The sequence below is a fragment of the Melanotaenia boesemani genome, chromosome 6 (genome assembly GCF_017639745.1).
Source record: "Melanotaenia boesemani isolate fMelBoe1 chromosome 6, fMelBoe1.pri, whole genome shotgun sequence".
Taxonomy (NCBI): domain Eukaryota; kingdom Metazoa; phylum Chordata; class Actinopteri; order Atheriniformes; family Melanotaeniidae; genus Melanotaenia; species Melanotaenia boesemani.
The window spans coordinates 31,736,847-31,758,990 of record NC_055687.1 but is presented as its reverse complement, the minus strand read 5'-3'; the positions used below and the strand labels follow the sequence as shown (position 1 = coordinate 31,758,990).

General features: G+C 38.1%; 1 protein-coding gene across 33 annotated transcripts in view; it reads right to left on the bottom strand.

The window, feature by feature from the left end:
• The window catches only part of rims2a (regulating synaptic membrane exocytosis 2a), a 145,318-nt gene that overhangs the window by 50,431 nt on the left and 72,743 nt on the right, over positions 1–22,144 (bottom strand). For 9 of the 33 annotated variants that reach the window (XM_041988733.1, XM_041988736.1, XM_041988737.1 and 6 more), the window contains 13 exons: positions 18,724–18,935; positions 17,335–17,454; positions 15,915–16,014; positions 15,669–15,792; positions 14,360–14,406; positions 14,018–14,130; positions 13,008–13,055; positions 10,888–11,018; positions 10,160–10,352; positions 8,457–8,610; positions 6,281–6,349; positions 3,900–4,038; positions 1,250–1,366 (listed from right to left, as the gene is read on the bottom strand). In XM_041988733.1, coding sequence (XP_041844667.1) covers positions 1,250–1,366; positions 3,900–4,038; positions 6,281–6,349; positions 8,457–8,610; positions 10,160–10,352; positions 10,888–11,018; positions 13,008–13,055; positions 14,018–14,130; positions 14,360–14,406; positions 15,669–15,792; positions 15,915–16,014; positions 17,335–17,454; positions 18,724–18,935 — 1,567 coding nt within the window. Of the gene's footprint in view, positions 1–1,249; positions 1,367–3,899; positions 4,039–6,280; positions 6,350–8,456; positions 8,611–10,159; positions 10,353–10,887; positions 11,019–13,007; positions 13,056–14,017; positions 14,131–14,359; positions 14,407–15,668; positions 15,793–15,914; positions 16,015–17,334; positions 17,455–18,723; positions 18,936–19,128; positions 19,197–22,144 lie in introns of all 33 variants that reach the window. The other 24 variants (XM_041988740.1, XM_041988762.1, XM_041988741.1 and 21 more) reach the window with 7 other exon arrangements.

Genomic DNA, 22,144 nt, shown 5'->3' with positions numbered 1-22,144 from the left:
GTGTTGGTGTTGCATGGGGCAGATGGCATCTGTAAAGCAACTAAGCAGCATTTCAGCCCACCTGTTTGCTTGTGAGGTGAACACAAAAAGCTTAAGTTCGAACAACTAAAACTGACATGATTAACAATCAGTCATGAAATTTAATGTCTGGAATTCATCTGGAAATTTTTGGTGGTTAATATTGGGCAAAAGTGGAGGGTATCAATTAAGCTAAGTGGTGGGATGACAGATCTGAGAGGTAAAGGTGATTCTCTGTATGCTAATACAACTAACACAGCAACACACAAGGCATGTTACTTACATTATTTATAAAAAAGTCTCGCCTTTTAATTGCATGTATGTGGATATGTATTACAAGGGATAATACACACCTTTATTCAATGCATTTATGGCTCTGAAAGTGAGGCAAAAAGAAAGTGAGAAGAAGAGCAGATGAACAGCTCTTCTTAACAGCGATCTAGGCCACAGGTTGAACCTGAGGTCCAGACAAAGTGGACCTTAGCGAAAGTTTGTGACACTGTAGTAACATCAGTCAGCTAAGTTCTGAAGATTCGTCACTTTTCCCCTCCTGGAGAAGAGACAAATAACTCAAACTTCTAGTACTTTCTGTCTCAAAGCCAGATGGCAGAAGTAAAGAGACTGAAGTTATTTTCAGCATTTCTGTCAAGGGGCAGGTGATGTGAAGTCTTTCTTGTCATTGGTGCACCAGGATGCTGACATGCGCCTTGAAAATGGAAGGCTGTCAGCAGGCCTTTATTTGTATAGCACAGCAGCTTATTCTGACCAGACAGAAGAAGCCAAAGGGCATGAATTAACACTTAAAATGCACCACAGAGTATTATGTATCAAGATTCCATACAATAAACGAGCACAGAGCTGCCGTCAGTGGCATGTAAAAATGGACACTAATAATCAGACATATTAGTGAAATAATGTGCTTGTGTAAAAAACAACATCAACAAAGGGACAGTCAAGTGCTTGGAAGCACTTTTCTCCATGAACAGTATGCATACAGCTGACATCAGCAACACAGATAGCTCTGAGTCTCAACATACAGAGGCAGTTGTGTATGGCAGGTTACATCTACACAACTTCAGAGCTGTGATGACCTTTAGACAAAAACCGATATCAGAGAGATATCATTTTCTGTCATCACAAGCATGGTCACGTATAAAGACGAAACGGGGGACACCGTCAGAAGACCACAAGATGGCAGATGCACATATGCTACAGCAGTGCATTTCAATACCTCTCATAGTCATAGTCGGAGGAGTAGGCACCCTCTGAATGGGCACGGGTCATCCTAGTGGAACGCAGTAACCTGACTGCTTCCTCTCTGCAGATTGGGTACACACGATGGTTGCGGCTGGCAAAAAAATATCACAGCTGGTCAGCATTTAATTGTTTTTCACCACAAGAGGAGGCAAAATAAAAAATAACAACCTGCAAATGAAGCTGGAACAAATTTATGGATTTCTATCATCTATAAGCTAAAGGTTCTTTAAATGAGCCTGATATGCTGAATGTATCCCCATGATTGATGTAAACAAAAAACCCTCTGCTGGACAAAACTTCCCAGCTGTAAAGCACTTATTAGTTTACAGAAAGGCTATTCCCTCTGTATTCAATCTGTATAAGGCTTAAATTTGTACACATGGTAAATAGTGGAGCAAATGAAGAGAGAAAAATATGAAAAAGATGTGGTAAAAGAGTGCAGTCCTGAATGGGTAAAGTGTATGATCAGTTCAACATACTGCACTCCTGAAAAGTGATGTGCTGTGAAATAATATATTTAATCTTCTGCAGAAGAAATATATGCAGTCACACATCAACTCAACACTCACAGCACTGACACTGGATAGGTAATCTGAAATTATGTCTACATTACATGCAAAAACTCTCAAGACAATTTGACTCTTAATTCTCTTAGATTTGAGGTCTCTGAGGTCTTAATTTAGTCAACCACCATCACAGGAAGGCACGTCACAGTGTAAGTGCAATGTGTGTAAAAGCACTATGTGTCAGCTTTCCTTCACAGCAGTAAAGACGTGGGTTGTGACACAGGGGTGTTGGGCTGGAGAGTGGAAATGCAGAGATGAGGCTTCATGCAAAATCAGGTAAAAGTCTACCTGGGGTCCTTTAGAGGATCATCAATAGGTTGAGTGTGTCTAGTTCGAGGTAGGGTGAGAAAATGGCTGCAAATACATGGAGGGAGGAGAAAAGACAGAGATGGTTCTGAGATGGAAGAAGAAAAGGGAGAGGAAAGCAGATAGAGAGAGGGGGAAGATCGGAGACAGACAAAATCATAAGCAGACAGATGGAGACTGGAGAGGTGAGGAAACCAAGTCAGCGGAAGATTTCTCAAAGAAACAGGATATAAAAAAAGTTTGAAAAAGCTCAAAGGGAAGGTTCATGTAACACTTTCAAAGAGGAATACAAGTCAAGAAAGATAAAAGCTAAGAGAAAGTTGAGAAACCAGATGACAAGGAGCTTTGCCACATAGATATAAGTAGTGTGCAGAAAAGAGCCGTCTGAACTACCAAACTTACCTGGTGTCTCCTCTTCTGGGTGATTACACAACTTTAGATCAACATATTTCATTCATGACTTTGTCTTTTAAAAAAAACCTCAAGAACTTCAAAGGATAAGAAAACAAAGTAAAGTGTTAAATGCTGTAAACAAAATGAAGCCTCACAAAAACCTGTAACATTCCAAATAGGGATTTTTATATTAAGGGAGTTGGTCTGGGACACGGCCAACTTCACTCTAACTCATTTCCTGTCATTTTCAACGGTTTTCAATAAATAACCAGATATTGTTAATTAAAGCAGATGAAATACACTCAAGTAAGAACTGTCCCAGACAATTTAGATAAGTGCATTTTCTGCATCTGACACTGATTTAAGCTGAGCCTCAGAAATATCAAATAAAGTTAATTGGACAGGGGGAAAGTGGCTGCGGACTGGCAGTGCCAAGGCTATGATTGGACTCTTAGAGCAACATTTTCCAACCCTCACAGAAAATAAGTGCTGATGGAGGATAACTGACCACTTCCCCTTGACCACCTCTTCCATAAAGATAGCGAAATACAAGTCAATACTATATGCTTTACTCAGCATTAATAGCACTGGCTCCCAATGCTTTCTGCATAATTTTAGTCACCTGATTTTAAGATGGGAAAAATGAATTATTTCTTGTCAGGCAGAACTGTTTTACCAAGCACTTCCTTTCCAGAAACATCACTAAAGGGAGAACTTAACTATTTCTAAGAATCATACTTCTAATATTTTTATTATAATATAAGGAAATGGTTTCTACAAAGGAATCCACATTACTGTATGATATTTCAATAAGAGGAGAAAGATGCTCTGTTGGAACATAAGAAAGAGAAAAACGCTTAAACAAGGTCAGTTTACAGAGTTCAAGGCTTCATCCGTTTATAGCTTCACTTCAGTACCCACTTCTGTTCAGCAGCTGTTGCCATGTAGAAGGATGCATTTATTGTAAACAAGCATAAGCTGGAGTGGGTGTACCTGTCAGGTGAGTAATTGTCTTCAGACACTGTGGTGTTCCACTCAAGTAGAGGAGCTGTACTGAGAGGGCCTAATTTGTGGTAGAAGTGGACTTAAATTGCCCCTATTGTTCAGGAGTAGTGTGGCCTTGTTTAAAAGGAACTCCCAGACAAGCTACATACTGCTGTGATTGCACATTACAAAGAATAAGTACCTAAGTAACCCTAAATAACCTGCTTTCACACCCCTAATCCCTTGACAACATTCATGACTCTTACATGAACATGAATGCAACAAACACCCACAAAAATAAATAAATAAATAAAAACAACAACAAAAAAAGAGCATCCAGATGTTCAGCCCATTTGTTCACTGAGCTACGGTTACCTGGAGGGTGGTGGAACGCTGGGAGAGCGCGATCGTGCTCGGTTTATATCAGCTGACCGAGAGCAGTGGTTAGAGGACATAACCTGTTCAGGGACAGACAACGTGGAGCTCTGGAAGTCTCTTCCATTTGGACGATAGTCTGGGAAAACAAGCATTGGAGGGAGAGACAAGAGTGGCAGGGAGAGCGTGTTAGATCATTTCAATGTCTCCTTACTAACATACCGACACGTTTATGCCTCTAGTGTATCTAACGCCCCTTTCTCAGGGTTTTTGAGTCATTTAAAAAGTCTCTGATTTTTCTTAATCAAACAAACAACTTCATATGATGGAGATTTACTTTGACCCAATGCTGTATAAAGTTAAAGAAAAGACACAAAACTTTTCTAAAACTTAAAATAAATGCCATTTTGCAGGGATGATAGTTTTATATTCAATATGCTGAGTCTGTACACTCCAGAAAAAGAGAACTAGCTTTTAATAAAACTGCAATTCATCTGCTGTGTTAACATTGTGCATTAAACATGAAAATAGTCTTTAAAAAAATCTGAAACACTATAATGAATTTCTCTGCTAGACTGATTAGTTCATTCAACTTGAAAGAGTTCATTAACCGGTAATCAGACGTGGCTAGCAGCCATGGTTAAGGTCAATGCTTAGCACTATTAAAATTGATTGATATTCAATAGAGTGTGCAGCACATTAAAATAAGTTCAAGAAAAACCTGAATCAAAAGTTTAAAAAGCCGGAAAGGTAGAAAAAAAATGGAGGAAATAATGAAGAATTGTTGACCTTCACTTAAAAGAAAACTGAAACTCCTGTAATAAGATTTTCTAAATGATCTATCTTGATTTTTGATGGATGCAAATTTCTAAAATGTAGATTGTAAAAACTAGAGTTCTTCTATTTTTTTTCTATTTTAACGAAAACTTAAAACAATAACAAATTATGAATATCTCAGCTTCTTCATGACTCCTGCGGACTTAGGAGGGAAAACATTTGCCATTTCGTAACAGCAGTACTGGGCCTCCTGCTGTAGGAGCAATCAACTACCACACAGAGCCAAATTAAATCTTTTCTTCCTCCTGACATGCTGCTTCACGCATGAGTACAGCCTGCCTGTTAAGCACATATACAGAGGAAAGCCTTTGCTGACAATTAATAGGATCTAACAAGAAGAATGGTCTGCATCGGTGCAGAATTTGAGAACAGGACTGAGGGTTAAAGTGATATTAACTAGGCAGAATGTTAAACTACTGAAAAGTTAGTTGGTAAATCTAAACAGTAACTTGGTTATGAAATGTAATTCCAGCTTGTATTCTGGAAAAAAAAAAAACTGTTTTCCTTTCATGTGAAAGTTAAAGTATGATGGCAGATTAATAGAAACACTGCAGGATAAGTTGTGCTAGAGCCTGAGTAAAGTGAAACCAGGGCTGAGCAGAGGGGTATTCCCTTCACTGTGTATGAAGTGAGGGGGAGACTGGCATTAGGAGGCAGTGAGGTGCTGATGAGAATGTTAAATAGGGTGGATGAGGATTTCCCTCATCTAAAGTACCACCAGCAAGCCGGCATTGACTTCTCCTGTCTCTGCCTGTGTGCCTGTATGATTGGTGCTTTGCTACAGTAACTGCATTTATCCTCCTTTTCAAAGTATTTCTCTGGGTTCCTTGTGCTCTTTCCTTCCCCTCCTCTCTGTGGCCTACATTTGCTTACAGGGATATGAAACATTACCACATGCTCAACTAACAGGCAGCCCCTTCCATCAGGCAATTTATCATAAGCTTCCCTGCAAACAAGGTCAGCACATTTTCTGTGGTCTTCAGTTGAGTGAAAAAAAGATGGATAAAATTCACTGCAGATAAAAGGAAAGAGTGCACAAAAACATTAGATTTTTAAAAACCTATTTCAGCATCATCTTCTTCACAGTTATTATTTTTACATTTGAACTAAGTACTTTTCAGTCCTTGCTCTGTTATTCTGGCTGGTATCTGTTTCTAATGTGCAGCGTGGGCGTGCTGGTGAAGCCTCGGCTGAGCAGCAACTAGCAGAAAAGGGGGGGGAAATGCTCACAGCTCCTTCACTCTGCTTCTGCTGATGGGCTGCAGCATTTCATCCTTCAAATAAGGCATATAATTGTGTTTGTAAGCTGTTCAGGCCTGTGGATGTGACTGATGATGAAGCTGTATGTATGAGATTAGCTGTGTTCATAATCAAAAATGCAAATTCAGCATGGTGAAACATTAAACGTTAGATATTTTACTGTCCCCTCCAGACTTCCATTATTGTAGTGATTTCAAATTTGATTCACATATATTTCAAATTAGTTCATTCGTATGCATAATAAGTGGAATGCAGGTTAATTTGAACTCAGTTTTGTTTATTACCTGTTATAACCCCGACACCATCTTCACAGTCATAGTCTGATATCTCGCTGTCACTTATCCTCTGGGATCCTGTGAGTTAGAGAAACAAAGAAGAAGATGGGGAGGCAGAAAATAATGAGAGACAGAAATGGAGAAATCTGGACTATTTTTGTCCTCTGCATGCATTTATCCTGTTTGGCATATTGCTCCCCAATCTTGTTATCGGTTCTGATTAAAGTAAATGACCCGATTGCAATGAACTGCGCAGCATCTGAATTGTGGCACCTTCAATCATCCCGTGTATATGTAAGGGTGGGGATGGGAGCAGTGACATGGCTATATAGCTCTTTCTTCATCACCCCCAATAGCCTTATCCCCCCACCACCACCAGCACCACCCACCCAACCCTAATCCACCACCTTCACCGTTCAGTCAGCCTAAATCAAATGGACACGCATGCTTTTTTAGAAAATAACAAGTGCTGCAATCTGGCAGTGCCACTCCCAATCTCTCATCTCAGTTGGTGGAGAACTTTTTACAGCTGTCAGCGTCTTCACCTCACTAACACACACGCTGAGAAAATGGTCTTGGTGGGGACTGAGCAAGCCCTAATTGTCTAGAAGAAGCTGTGCAGAGTTCCAGTTTGGTGTATCACACACTATGAAAAAGTCATCTAAAGCAAGTGAACCACCTCCTGGTCACAGAATGTAACAGTAGAGACGGGAGTCATAAGATATTTATATAGAGCAAATTATTATTATTATTATTATTATTATTATTATTATTATTATTATTATTATTATTATTATCTGATATCTTCAATGACTGTCAGACTATACAAGCCGCTTGCATAAATAACAGAAAAGATAAAGCAAGCGGGTAAGAAGTGCTTGTTATCAACACATTTTTATAATCTTGGACACGTAACTAAGAAGGAGCATTTTTGTATCATGAGCATTGGCTGGTTGGTTGTGAGTTTCTGTCCACGATGTCTCTTGAACGTGGTTACCTATCTTCTCTGCATACGACGTCTTCTTACAGAAGAATTTTTCAACACATAGGCAGACACTTTAGAAGACTCAAACCACATTTCTTTAAACTCTAATTACCACTTCCCAACAGTTTGTCTAATTTATTTTATTTGTACACATTATTTATTATTTATTTAATTTCTCAATAAATAACACTACTTATGTTACATATATTACTTATATAATATATATTATATTATAAACATTTTTAATAAATATATATTTTTTATTTTCTTTTGTCATTTTAATCTTCTACAACAGTTTAAAAAAATTATTTCAGGAAAGACAAACAGAGGTAAAGCAGAATTAGCAAGAAATGGTATAAACAGTAGGCTTTTTTATATCATCATAAAGGGGAAAATCATCATACAGGTCCAAACCATTTACATCACCAGGGAGAAGTAAGTGGTCAAGTAATGCCAGTTCAGACTGGGAGACAGCTTTGGTTATTGTAATTCCACTCTAAGATGAGGGCCAAGTGCAGTTTCTGAAGATATGGTTGTGGGTGGCAGGGTGGGATTGTAAGATATGTTATTGGTGAATACACAGAGGGGAAGAGAGGACTGTGCCCTAAATCTTTGTTTCCCTGGTGTGTGCATATGTCTGCTACCCTGAGTGGATTCCAAAGCAGTGGGATAAAATTTACTGTGCACCAGCTCCCAACACTGAAATCCATATAAGGTAGCAGAAGCATGCACTGGAGGTGGAGAGTAAGAGCACAGGGACATTTGTAGAGGACAGAACACTCAGACGCTTCACAGAGCAGGAAAGCCTGGCAGTGCAGGGGCCTTTACCTGAGTTGTAAGAATATGATTCTTTGTCTGTAAAGCAGGAGCCATAAGGTTGGTGTGACATGGATAACAACAGAAGAAAAAGATGCATTATCTGTTAAAGCTTCATTTATACCAAAGCATGAACAGAACACCAGTGGGCAAAATGAAAAGCAAACTGACCAGAGTGCATGTGGTACAGTGCATATGGTTCTTAGTTTGTAAACACAAATATCTGCACAACTGGAAAACTGAAGATTTGTTTATCATTAATCTGCACAAACAACCTGTTCAACTTGGGACTGAACACATTTATCTATTCGTTGAGTGGCATTACTCTTTTTAAAACAAAAGAAACAACGCATGGATGTACAGAGAGCTGCAGGTGTTACTTACTCTGCAGCCGCCGCGTTGGACTTTCTCCATGGAGGTGCCTGCGCTGTGCATTTGGGGAGGCACGTGGAAGTGGGATGGAGGACACATCGTGTGTTTGTAGCTTGTACCAGTGAGGCTCATCATCCAGAAGAGCTGTCTCTAGCTCGATAAGGATCTGCAAGACGAAAATGGCAGCAGTAAGGTCATTTTTCCAGAACAAAAAAGCCAAAAAAGAAGAAGAAGAAGAAAAAAAGATGTGCTAAGAACACTGATTTTAAAGCAGGGTCTATGCAATACTCTCTCTCAGAGAATGTAAATCCTAAACAAAACCTCAAATGATGTTTATATAAAGTATTGTTAAATTTCAGTTTATTCATAATTGTGCCCCTCCGCAACAACTGCACTGCATATGCAAGTTAAGAAGTAAAACATTTCTTCTGAAAGATCAGAAATAAATACTCTCAAAATACCATTTTTACCATGAAGGTGTTAGAATAGAAACAAAAGTGAAATAAAAAGAAATAAAAGTGTTACACCTGTAATTACTGACACCTACTAAATATTTCTGTAAATCTTAATAACTCTAAATACACAACGAAAGCTTCATATAGCCATGTACAACTAGAACTTTCTCAGTTTTTGGAAGTCAGGGCTATGTTTCTCTGCATTTCTGCATCATGGCTCCACATGAAAAACAGGGAATGAAAAATGTCAGACATTTAAAGTCTAAAGCAGTGGCCGCCTATAAAATATAAGAAACATCACTGCAATAGAAAACAAGGGGTTTTTCAAAGAGCCATAGTATTAGTAGTTATGTCTATCAGCCTAAAGTTATTATTAAATGTGAGCTGCTTGCACAGTGTGGCTCTAAAAAGCAGAACGAACTTGGAACCAGAAGCACAACTCCTCTAGCAAAGAGAAAATACAAAATATTTAATTAACAAAAAGGTAGACATCTAAAGTACAGAAAACTGGGATATAAATATAACAAATATAATAAAATAAATAAATAAATAGTTGTACTGGTAAATAGTTTCTCATTAATTTTGTTAAAATTTTAGTTAAAAAACCATGATTCATAAACAGCAAATAGATATTCAAGATAAGAAAAAGCTGACCCTTCCCTAAATGCCCCAAATTCATAGAACTAGACCTTTTCAAACCAGAGCACTGTGATAATACCATGAGCCAGCTTTCTGTGCCACATTTATCCAGAAAATTCATTGTCCCTTGATATTAAAATTTGCATGACTTGGTAGTTAGATTGCTAAAGAGTAGCGTGAAAAAACATCAGTTCTATTTGAACAGCTGATTTATGTCACCACAGATAATCAGATTTATGCTCGGTGGACTCAAGTTAAAAGTTTATCCTGTCTTTCATCATTTGCCGTCCCTGTTCAGGCCATTGTAACTGGTTAGTGGGCACTCAGTGAACTTATTTAGTACAGAGATGAGGTGAGAGAGAGAGATGATGACTGCTGCCAACACCTGCTTTTCATGACATCTCAGCTGCATCATCAGCTGCAGATGTTTAGCCAGTTGCTTATTCATTATGTTTTTCTGTGATTGATAAAATTAACAAAAAACAAACAAACAAAAAAAACTCAGAACATATATTTAATTCTGCTTTACTCTTCAGGCTTTAAGGCTTGACCCCATTCCAGAAGATAAGCTGATATACTCTCGGATAGTGTCCCTGTTGAGACAGGGTTAGACTTTCTTACCTCTCCCAGGAATTCGCTCTCCTCTTCCCTGACCCTGGCTTGGTCCCACAGTGTGATCTCCAGCATGCGCTCTCGAAACTCCCGCCGGTGCACGGGTGAATACATAAAGGTCTGATTCCATTTGGGCTCTAAGGATTTCTTTACTGTTTTTGTTCTCCTCTTGCTTTTGTCGCTGGAGGAACAATAATTCAAACTGTTTTTATTTACAACCTTGATAGGGAAGAGCCACGAATACAACAGATCAATAACACGTCACAGCACAGTGTACAGCACCACAACATGCTGATCCCAGGTGGGGATGACTAATAATGTGTGCTAGTAGACTATATGACTATATCTTTTAAAAAAAAACACCTTTTTACAATATACCAAATAATAAGGTAATAATGATAATAATTATTATTATTATTACCACTGTAATAATATTAGGAAGAAAAAAATATAGGACAATAAGTAAAATAAAAGGAAAATTTAAAAATGAATATTATACTGTAAAAATAATATATGGAAAATACTAATTCAAATCTAAATAGCAGCTTTATTATTCCCACATCCATTTTTTTTAAACATGGTACACAATCTTGTTTTCAATGATACCTAAAATGTTTGAAATATTAACATCATAAAAAGTAGGAATTCTACTATATAGATATATATATGTGTGTGTGTGTGTGTGTGTGTGTGTACATAAATCTCAAGCACATAAACAAATTGATTTCTGCTCTTACCTTCTATCAGGGAGGAAGTAGATTTTGACGTAGGGGTTTCTGGGACGACCATCTTCTCTGGGTGGCAAGTCTTTGGCACCCAGAATGGTGACAATTAGCTGATGGCCCACTTTGTCATACCAGAGTTTGACCTGCAGGGGCAGAGCGAGGCAGCAAGCTGAGCGGTGGCTCAGGACCAAAACAAGGATTAAAACACAGAGGGAATAATGCAGGAGAAGATGACTTTATCAAGCCAGAGCCAAAGGTAGTACAGATGTTTTAAAATGTTACTGAGTTCAATATCTATTCATATTTAACTCATTGAGTTTTGGTCTTTTCCTGCATTGATCCTTCAGGAAAAGAGAGGAGTATCTCATTGTAAAATGGATGTAATGTCATGCTTGTTGGGACAGTTGATAAGTTTTATTGTCATCAGATCATAGGACCTGTACTTTAGATTTAGTTTAAGAAAGATTGAATTGCCTTTGTTTATCAATCAGATGGTGCCAAGTGTTTTTATTAAAATTTAATAACTCACTCATAAATTCTTCTCCTGCAGAAGTGTATAACATTTTATTCATGGAATTGAATCCAATTGTCCTTAAAGTCATTTCAGCTGAAATGAGTCAAGTTATAAATGCTAAGAGTGACATGCTAAACGTGATTCTGTCAACCACTGAAGATGTTGTCTGAAATACATTGCCAGACACTAACTGGGCATTGATATAGAGAAATCAATCATGCTATTAAGAGGTATCAAAAGACAGTTCAAGCTAAAAAGAAGTATGGACTTCAGTGAAAGACACTTAGAAGACAAAATAATCTGACTGAAGCCTTAAAGAAACAAGATGAAATGAGAGGTAACACTTCTAAGTTCTTGTCCATACTTCATTAGAGATGTTTAAAACTACAAGCTATACATGCAGCAATGCCAGACAAGTCAATATATTTGACATATGCAGAAACACAGAGCAAGGAGCTTACAGCAAAACAAATTGTACCAAATATATCTGAGCTTGGTGCCCACCTTGAAAAATGTATATGTTTGGGAAACTGTGTTACGTGTGAAACATGTTGAGCTACGAGATGTTACACATTATGCATTCTGACATTTAAAACCTAATTGTTCAGTCCACATGTTGCTAGAACTTGGAAGCACAGGGCATAATTTTGCAGACATTTGTGTGCTTTCACCCATATGATCCATGATCCTTGCTTTTAATATTAGAGCTGTTTCTTTAGAAAAAGATGGATGTAATATAAATATTCAGTGTTTCAAACAAGAACAATAACTAAAAAGCTGATTAAATTAGTACTGATTTACTTAAAGTGAAAAAAAAAACGTATAATAGAGACCCTTTTTGTAAAGGGGAAACTCTGAAGGTATGATCTCTATGAAGCTGTTATTTGGCAGGTACAATTTGCTTATTTATTAATTCTTATGTTTAAGGGAAAATGCAATTGTGTTTTGGTTTACTAAACAGGACGGTGAACTTGGTGTGTTTTTTCCTGCAACATGAAACCACACAGCCACCAGCTGTGATCTGCTAATTAGCTTTACTTTCACTCACACATGGAGGAATCCTTGTGTCTATGAGTGTAAGGTTTGAGTTCATGGTGCCTGGGTTCATAACACAATGAAGCAGAAAAATACCAAGTCCTTTGTCCTTAAAACGTATGGAGACAAACTCCTACATTGCCTAAGAGAAAATCCAAATTATATAGCAAAGTATAAATCACTGAGGTTGGCAAAAAAAAGTAAAAATTTAAATTAAATAACAACTATATTAATTTAAAAAATAAATAAGAAAAAAGAAAAAGAAAAATGGGCAATGGGAGAGTGTCTCTAAAAATGTGCTCACTTTAGTTGAGCATGCGCTGCAGTATTTGGGGATAATGATGTGAACTGGTTGAAATACCAAGAAATCAAACGGAAGATAATGACACAATGCACTGCACTAAGAGGGAAACTTAATGCTACCATTTCCCCAAGAATGCCATTTTTAAAGTATGGAAACAAAAGAAACAAACAAAAAAAAAACAAAAGAAAACAAACAAACAAACAAAAAAAACAACTTAAGGCCAGTCAACCACTGATAAGCAAAAACCACAATTTGTGCCCTTCAGACAGGGCCCATTACCTGGACCCTGGGGGCACAAGGCGTTGTTCTTCTACTAAGGCTTTGGCTCTGGATAAGCAAAATCAAACAGCAAAAAAAAACAAAAACAAAACAAAAACAAAAGCAAAAAAGGAAAAGAAAATGCAATAAAATCCACAAGACAAAAACTTACAGTACACTCAAAACACAACAACAGACGTATGAGGTTTTCATTAAAGATTTTTTTTTTAATTTCCCTTTTTCTGCAAAAACCTGATCAGTAAGTCATCTCAGCTTAGTTATATCTCCCATTTGTCTCTGACTCTTTCTCCTCTGCTTCAAAGCTTGCATCCCAGCTACGTTAAATAGATTTATTCACCTAAAAACACTAAATGAACAGTAATCTATAACAGTCTGATATTAATGAAATTATTCATCAGGTACTTAAAGTCTAGAATGGTTCATACAATAAACTGAACTTTGATTAACTGATCCATTTTTAAATTTATGATCCATTTTATTGACCAACAGATACACTTGTATCATGATATTTACAAAAATTGTCAATATGAGCTGAACAGGTATTTGGGACACTGATAAAAATATTTATATTCTGAGTCAATATTAGTCAAAATCAAACATTTCTCAAAATAACCAGCACTGAGAGAAACCTGGAAGAATTTCCTTGATGCTAAAGCTGTTTCCCATGAGGATCCTAAATTTGAAAGTTGATTATCTCTTGCTTTAATGCAGCCCTTTACCCATTTACCCCTGGAGGGTTTTTATACTTGATAATGGACAACACATGATGTAACCTGATACAGTCCTGTGCTGGCAAAATGCCAGCTGAAAAGACTGAGAGGTAAAGGGAAACAAAGTAGACTCGTCTGAACTCAGATTTCAATGATATCTTTGGTGGAATAGCAAATTCCTAATGTGACTGTCATACTTACATTAAATTACATACTAACAGTCCCAACAGTGGTCAAATTTTTTAAACAATTCAGCCTTTCTAAAGGATTTTATCTGTATGTCAGGTTGATGTTACTTACTGAGAGCTGTCCTGACAGGTACTGGGGGGCGTCCCTCAGCATGCTAGGACTCATAGGGGACGTGACAGAGATTGACGGACGATCCATCTTCTGAGACTCAAAGGAACTCGAACCTGACGGACCACAGTTACACAGTCAGATTATTAAGTGCTCATTTATGTTTTAAATGGTACTTTATTTAAGAAAAAGTTATTGAACAAGAAAAATGACAAAAAGAGAGACGCAATGAGTGCGAGAAAACTTTATACGTGGAAGAAAGAAAGTGACAGAGGCAAATCTGGTAAGTGTCTTTTACTTGGGCTGATAATGGCATAATCTGCTGAAGATCACAACAACACTCACTTGATTCCAGTTGTGCATGTGTGCTGTCGGGTATCCTTGGAATATCTCTGAAAAATTTTAATAAAAACAGAGTAATGAGAAGAGGGTGACAAAGAGAAGAAGGGTGGAGTGAATCAGTTTGAGCTAATGCTGAATGCGCTCTGTTTTTAATGACTTTAAGCATCACATTAGTCTTCATTCTTTCAATGGCCTCCTCAGCAGGAAAAAATAGGTTAAGATAAAGGAATTGACAATGTGAATGTGTAACCATTTTTCCAGTGGTTTTCCATCAATAACAGTAAGAAGAGAGACTATCAGTGGAGTGGTTGGCTTTCATTTTGCCAAGTGTTGTCACTTAGTCCCATATAAAGCTTGTGATAGTTGACGCAGAGCCCGAAAGGAGGGAAACAAACTCTTCATGAGCTCAGTCTAAGAGAACAGAAGTTTTGTTTCTGCTCAGATTTCCCTTTTAAACTCTTGATAGCATAGACATTTAAATACAAAGTAATTATGAATGATAAAAGTTGACCAAGATATTTTTAAAGAGTAAATGCTTTGAGTAAAAAATTGATTAGGATGTGGTGTGTCAGAGTCAGATCACTGGCAGATAAAACAAACAAGCTTGGAGCCCTGACAACAACACAGTGGGAATATCAGGAAGGCAGTATTATTTGTTTCACTGAGTTGTGGCTTCAAAGGTGACTCAAACAACACTCTATGCAGCTTTCAGCCTCTATGGGAATAAGACTGCAGACAGAGTAATAAGAGTAATGGAGGAAGCATCCGGGATGTTGAACTGTTGACTGAGTTTCTGCTCATTTTGTCTACTCAGAGTACACCAGTGTCATCCCTCGATGCTGCATGTGATATAATCAGCTAAACTGTCAGCAAGCAAAAGAAAAAAGAAAGTATTACAAAATAGAATAGAATAAAAATAGAACTGTTGATCATTGGGTTATTAGTACCAATATATAAAGCTACATCAAATTGCTAAATTGATTGCAGTGATTATTCCTTTTTTAAGATCACTGTAACTTTTCCCAGGATGCATTTAGTAAGAACAGATGAAGGCTATAAACAGATCCTAACTCTGGTCTTACTCGTTACTGAGTCAAATGAGTTAACAAAAGCTGGTGGCAAGGTTAAATGGCGAGTGTTTGGTTTGTTATATAAAAAATAAATAAATAAATAAATTTCAATTCAAACAAATTATGTCTCAAGTCTAAAACTTCATTAACTGTCTAAAACAGTTTCTTGTTTCTTATTGTGACCAGAACATGATGTCTGAAGAGGAAGATATTATATGTGTTACGCTGATTTGAGCTCTCACCCTATAGGCCGTGAGACCACCAGCTCCACCTGTGGTTCAGGCTTGGAATCTAGTATAATGTTGTAAACTTCTTTAAATGTGGCTCCTTGTAAAAGCTTCCCATTCCACTCCAGCACCTGGTCACCTGCAAAAAAACCACATGCCTCAGTGTTGCCAAAGTGTCAGAAATGCACACCATTACCGTATAAACCTATTCAGAATATACAGAACTTATATGGGACATGCATGTCCGACTCTACTGCATACCTGGTCTGAGGTGCCCAACAGTGTCTGCTAGACTTCCTTTCCTCACTTTAGTGATGAAAGCACAAAGTCTGCCAGATTCTGTCATCTTGCCTCCTACCACCTGCAGAAGCAGAAAGATTTATCACTAGATTAGCACTGAAATATATTTGTTAAACTGAACCAGAGCAGAATTAATATGCCATATTAAGTCTACATGGCATAACCTATAAAAATGTTGCATGAGCACTGCAGCTCACATAAAAAGAAAAATCTTTTCTTTTTTTCCTAAAAGTGTCCTTGAAGTCATGGCTTTAGATCTAGCCCCAAAGGTATGAGTCCTTAATAAAAGCATTACAAGGAGAGGGTCAATGGTAAAAGTGAACATAAGCCTTTTTTTTTTTTTTTTTAAAAAAAAGGAAAATAAATATCCATGGCTCTACTTTCTCTAGGAACACACTCTGGTGGCTCTGTGGTTCTGTAACAGTGCACGGCCGTGGGCTAGAGCTGTACTGTACAGTCCTGTGCTGACGTACTCCACCGCGTTCAGCTTACATTGGCATCATACAAATAAAAATCCCCCTTAATGGCAGCTGAATGCCAACATACAAAAGAGCTTAGAGAAGTCTGCTAAATGAAATGGCTTTATGTAACAGGCAGGAGCTAGAAAGGGAGGCTTGCAGAGGAGATGAGAGAGAAAGATGGACAGCGAGGGCGAGGCTGGCAGCCTGACTGATGGACTGACTGGCTGGATTGCCGAGTTGGTTGGCTGCAGCTGCTGAGCGGACAGAAATGCACAGAAACATTGAGCAGACACAAACATGCCATTTCAGGAGGCTCATTCAATCAGTAATGATTTTTCCCCATCTTGCTGCTCTTGGTTCTCTTTCTTCATGGCAGGCTTTATTCAACAGTGCAAAGCTGAACATCCACAGCGAGAAGGAAAAATGTTCTGCTTTAAGAAGGGTGGAGACTACAGCAAAACAGAAAAATGACTTTTACACATAGAAAATAGGCAATATACTGGCGTTGAGCACTAAAAGCAAAAAAAGGGATGTATATAAAAAAGGTATATCAAGTAAATATTTAATTGAATGTGATGACATAATGCATAAATGCAGGTAGCTGTAAAACCAAGCAGAACACTATCATGCCATAGGCTGACTTTGTTTCCTCTGACCAGCAGAATGGACTTCACTAAGAAAATCTGACATAAGCACAGCTTAGAAATACAATCAAGTCTATAATGAATATTATTAGTGTGGTATAATAATTATACAGAAAGGTTAAATTCAGACAATTGTAGAATAAACCACAATATTATAGACATAGAAATTAAAACTTATATGTACACTTGTACTTATAAGTACAAGTCCATTTACCATTTACCACCAGTGTGTGTATCACAGGCAGGTTCAAAAGTGTCATGTGATCATAGGATTACCTTCAAACCAAGTAGAGCTCCTGAGTCTCGAGGCACACTTCCATCCTTCATGCGCTTGTTGAGTAATATGCGGCCTATTAGGCGATCCCCATCTTTGGATGGCTGCCATGTCACTGGGTGCTACAAGGTCAGAGCAACAACACACCTTTTGTTTAACAACTCATCCACTTAAACTTGATCAGTTCAGACCAAAGCAAACAACTGTCTGTGGGGAAAGGGGGAGGTACAGTAATAATTCAACTGGGAAAGAAAAGTTCACACAAACTCTGGTTTAAGGTTTGGTGGTAGACTACATGGTTTTAAATGTAAGTACTGTTATATATTTTGCTGAAATTAGTGGATTAATGTATTAATTATACATAGAAATTCTTAAAATCAAATTACAATTTGTCAGTAGTCTTAGGTTTTCACCTCCAGAGCTTGTGCGAACCAAATGGTGTGAGGGTGGAGTGAGCTTCATGCAGCATCTCATGCAAAGAAAAGCAAGCGGCCCCAACACTCCTCCTTAAACCAGCACCTCAAACAGGAACAGGAAGACCAGAGTTTTGCTCTGATGCTTCACTGCACACAAATATACAACTACCATCAAGTGGAGTAGTGAGGGGAAAGCAGACAGCAAAAAAAAAGGATTGAAAGGCAACCAATGATACAAGACCAAATGAAAGTTGACCATTGGGTGCTAGACTGAAAACCAACAAGGATGAAACACAGAAAAATACCAAATACAGTCATTAGACACATGTAGGATGAAATCACAGACAAAAAGAAGGGAAGGGAAAAAGAAAAACAAATGTTTCCAAATCTTATGCAAAACAAATCCAATCTTCCCTATTTTGTGTGCTTTTTGGGTTTTTGCTATAGAAGTGAGTGGAAAGTTGGGCAGGGGGCAGGTTCTGTCTTGACTGGGTGCTGGGGGGTTAGGCAGTAAAGTGAGAGGGGCAGGCCTGAGTAAAGGTGATTTTACTGTGCTAGACAGGACCACTGCAGAGCAAGAACACAATATACGAAGGAAAACGAGCATGCAACTAGAAGAGACCCACATTCCTGTGTGCCATGACAAACAAAGAGGTTGTTTGTTAATGCTCTTTTTTAAAAACAACTACTGTAAGATGTGTGGCTTCTATTGGGGAGGAGCAAAACAGCAAGTACAGGTAGCAAGCAAAGAGTGATCCCAAAAGACCGTTTCGGCAACACCGAGCAAGGTGGAGCCAAAAGTAACTGAACAAAAAGAAACCAAATCGCAAGAGAAATCAATTTATACAACTTAAAAAAAATCCAAACAACAAACATCTCATCTGTTTACACTTAGTGACAGAAAGCAAACAAAGACTGAATGGGAAGGTCATAAATAATGATAATCACAGAATGCAGGCTAAATTGTCTCAGTACCTTCTCACTATGGCTATGCTCCTCGTTTAGGGTAGTGCTACTGCACGTATCAACTCCCGAGTCTTTAACCTGCGGTTCACACCATGCCAAGTCCTCTTCAAATGAGTGTCCCCCAAAGCGCACCATTTTCTTTTGCCTCTCAGATAAGGTGTGTGTCGGCTCGGACATAAATGCCTGCTCAATAGTTTTTCTTTTTCCCCTTTGACTCTCCCCTACAGGTGTGGGATAAAAAAAGAAAGAAAAACAGAAAAAACAACATGCAAAGGTGTAAATAAAACAAAGGAAACATGAAATGACAAAAAAAAACTCGGGGAGACTGGGGGATGGGGGAGGAGAGAGACAGAGATGGGGTTAACGGGCAAGAGGTAGGGAGGGAGGGTCAGGGCAGGGCTCCACATGTCTCACCAAAGACATTAGGGAGGCCTCGCTGCTATGCCATGACGCATGGTCCCACCAATGGCCATCCAAATCTCCTGTAAGGTGGGGAGAGGGCGAGGGGGTGCACATATACGAGAGAGGACAGCGAAAAGGACAAGTGAGGACACCACAAACCACGCAAACACAGCCACACATAATACATACACAGCACAAGACCAGACATCCAAATGTTCATTTATGCACACAAACGCTCTCACATACTGCCCGAACTCATCATGTGCACCTCTAAGATCCCTGTGGAGAAAGAAAGATGCAACTCAGGCAGCAAAACAAGAAAGATTCCTGATTTCACATTCTCAACCTCGAGGAAAGGAAACGTCTGTGTTTTTAATTCTTTACGATTAAGTTTTTCTAATGTGTCCCACCAGAGCAAAAACCCTTCTGACACATGAACGACAGAGAAACTAGACACGGAGGAGGAAAAAACCCGTTTTCTTCCCTTGTTTGGAACATTGAGACATTTTGGGAGAATTTCCTAATCTCAGCTGGCTTTAGCACCACTTTTTAAATCAATTTTAATATTAATAGGCTTGATTTATTACGAATTATCCTGGGATGCTTTACGGTAGTTAAGAATGCTGCTGAACTGTTAAACCAAATCATAATTTCAGATCATAATAAAGTGTGAATATGGACAATGACTCGGCACAAAGATCAACATTTCTTTTTAAAGAAGTGAGGTTAGAAAGCAAAATGTGGTCTTAAATATGTAAATTAAAGTAATTTTTTTCTCCCAGGTGTTTTAAATCAACTATTAGCCACCTCATCTCAAACCTTGGGGGAACGAAAGGAAAGAAGCTATTACTCACAGCAAAAGACTTAATGAATGAAGCAACTGCTTTGTTCATTATTTAATGATAAAAACTAACTACCAGATAGATAACGTGTATCCATATCTGTTTGCTTTATTACAAAAACAATTACTTGGCATTATGTGAGATGATGCCTCAAAACTCAGTTTCATGCATAAAATGTAATCAAGATGCTGTTCGGCTGCAAGCATAGTGTTTAAAACACTCCTTCTGAAGACGCATAATTTCTTCAAAAATCTTTTAGGTAGATTTTTAAAACACAGACCACAGCTTGGATTTTGTTAAAAACAAAGGCAGCAAGCAGCTATCTTATCCTACAGTAGCAGTATCTGTTGGAGGAAGCAGGCAGATCTCTAATGTGTTTAACTTGGGATTCAGATTGCAACATTGCCTTAACTAACCTTAATCTAAAGTGCACCAGGGAGAGCTTTGAAAGATGAGGCTCTGATTACAACTTCTGCTGTAGTATAAGTACACAACACAGCTGGAGATAGACAGGCTGCAATGCAGGTTCTTTTTATTTTGTTTGTTTTTTTGTTGTGTTTTTAATCAATTATGGTTAAGTGGAAGGGACCCATCAGAGGAGGAAATAAAACACTGCAATCATTTCTATCGCCAATGGTGCCAATGGTTAATGCAGAATCAATCAAGAGTAAATAAGCCCACAAAATAAATATGAAATGAGTGTGAGTTCTTCATCTGTGGAACCAGCTCTGTCACGTTATGGGACTTGCCCTGCCCTCAGTGCATATACAGAGCAGCAAGATGATGTGTACATTCAGTTTGATTGAGGAGGTTTCCAAGCTAATTAAAAATAGAGAAAAATATTGAAAGTAGTGCTATGATTCTCAAAAGTGGGTGTTATAGAGTTGAAGAGGGCCACAAGTTCAAATATGGAAAAATTATATTACTCAGTGTTAAGTGAAATACCACTGTCTGACAGCTCAGGAGCTCATCTGGACACCTTAACCTGTACCTGCTTTGAATTTACCATCCGGTTAAGAAAAAGAAATTTGCATTTCTCTGCTGAAATGTGGCGGAAAAAAAACACACATACACAAATCCAAATTGCAATCAGTGATCTGTCTCTATCCAGTGATCTATCCATGTGTTGTTGTTGATAAAAGTGTGTGCTGGAATTAAGGCACAGCATCAGCCAGAATTTCACTGATTATGGACATGGATGCCATATTTGCCATATGATTAATTTTCTTGCACATTTTGTAAGGTAGGATTGTACAACTAATATCATCCACCTCACAAATAGTTTTGATGTGTGCTTGAGGTTATTCTGCTGGTGGAGTTGTGAGTTGGAGTTGCAATCATCTGACTTGAGGTCATAATGATCATTTCATGGACAATGCTTTATTCATCTGCTTCTGTGATATTGACACATAATATTTGATATGATGTTCTTCTCTAATAGCTCTGGTTATGGTAGTAAAATAAATATTTGTCTTATTTGACCACCAGTCTTTCTTCAAACAGGTTGTTTTTTTTTGTTTGTTTGTTTGTTTTTTTGTATATCTTTCAGCTGTCGATTTAAGTGAAACATGACTTGCTGCTTTTGCTCCATTTGAAGTCAGCCTCTGTTGTACAACTTACTGACTAATGACAGTCTTTATCAGCTGCTGGCAAACCTGTGTCTTGGATTTCTTGACAGCACCTGATCATCTGAGCTGCAGATGACTGTATGGGTCTTTTTACACACCTTGACAAAATAATAAAAAATTATCTTGGATTCTTCCTTTGTTAAAAAATGGCTTCAAAAGACATTTCTGACTTTTGTTAAGCTTTGACCCTGATTCTCTAATCTACACTAAGCTTCTTAGACTTTCTTGATGTACTGTGTTGATTGACTGCTGTCAAACAAACGTTTTCTATATTGGCTCAGAGTAACTACCAGCTACAGACACTCAGATAAAGTCACTAAAAGGAGGTGATACATTGGCTTTGCCAAGTTCTTGGCAAATATTATGAGTGTGCATTTACAAGTCAAATTTCATAAATAACATGTATGTTATGAACATAGGGCCCAAGGCATTGGAAAAGCCACATCAAAACACTGCACTTGAGCAACCTTTGGGTCTCAAACTGTAATTCACATTTACCACACTTCACTTTCTCTGTAAAGAGCTGCACAACCTAATGGATCCATACAGGACCAACTT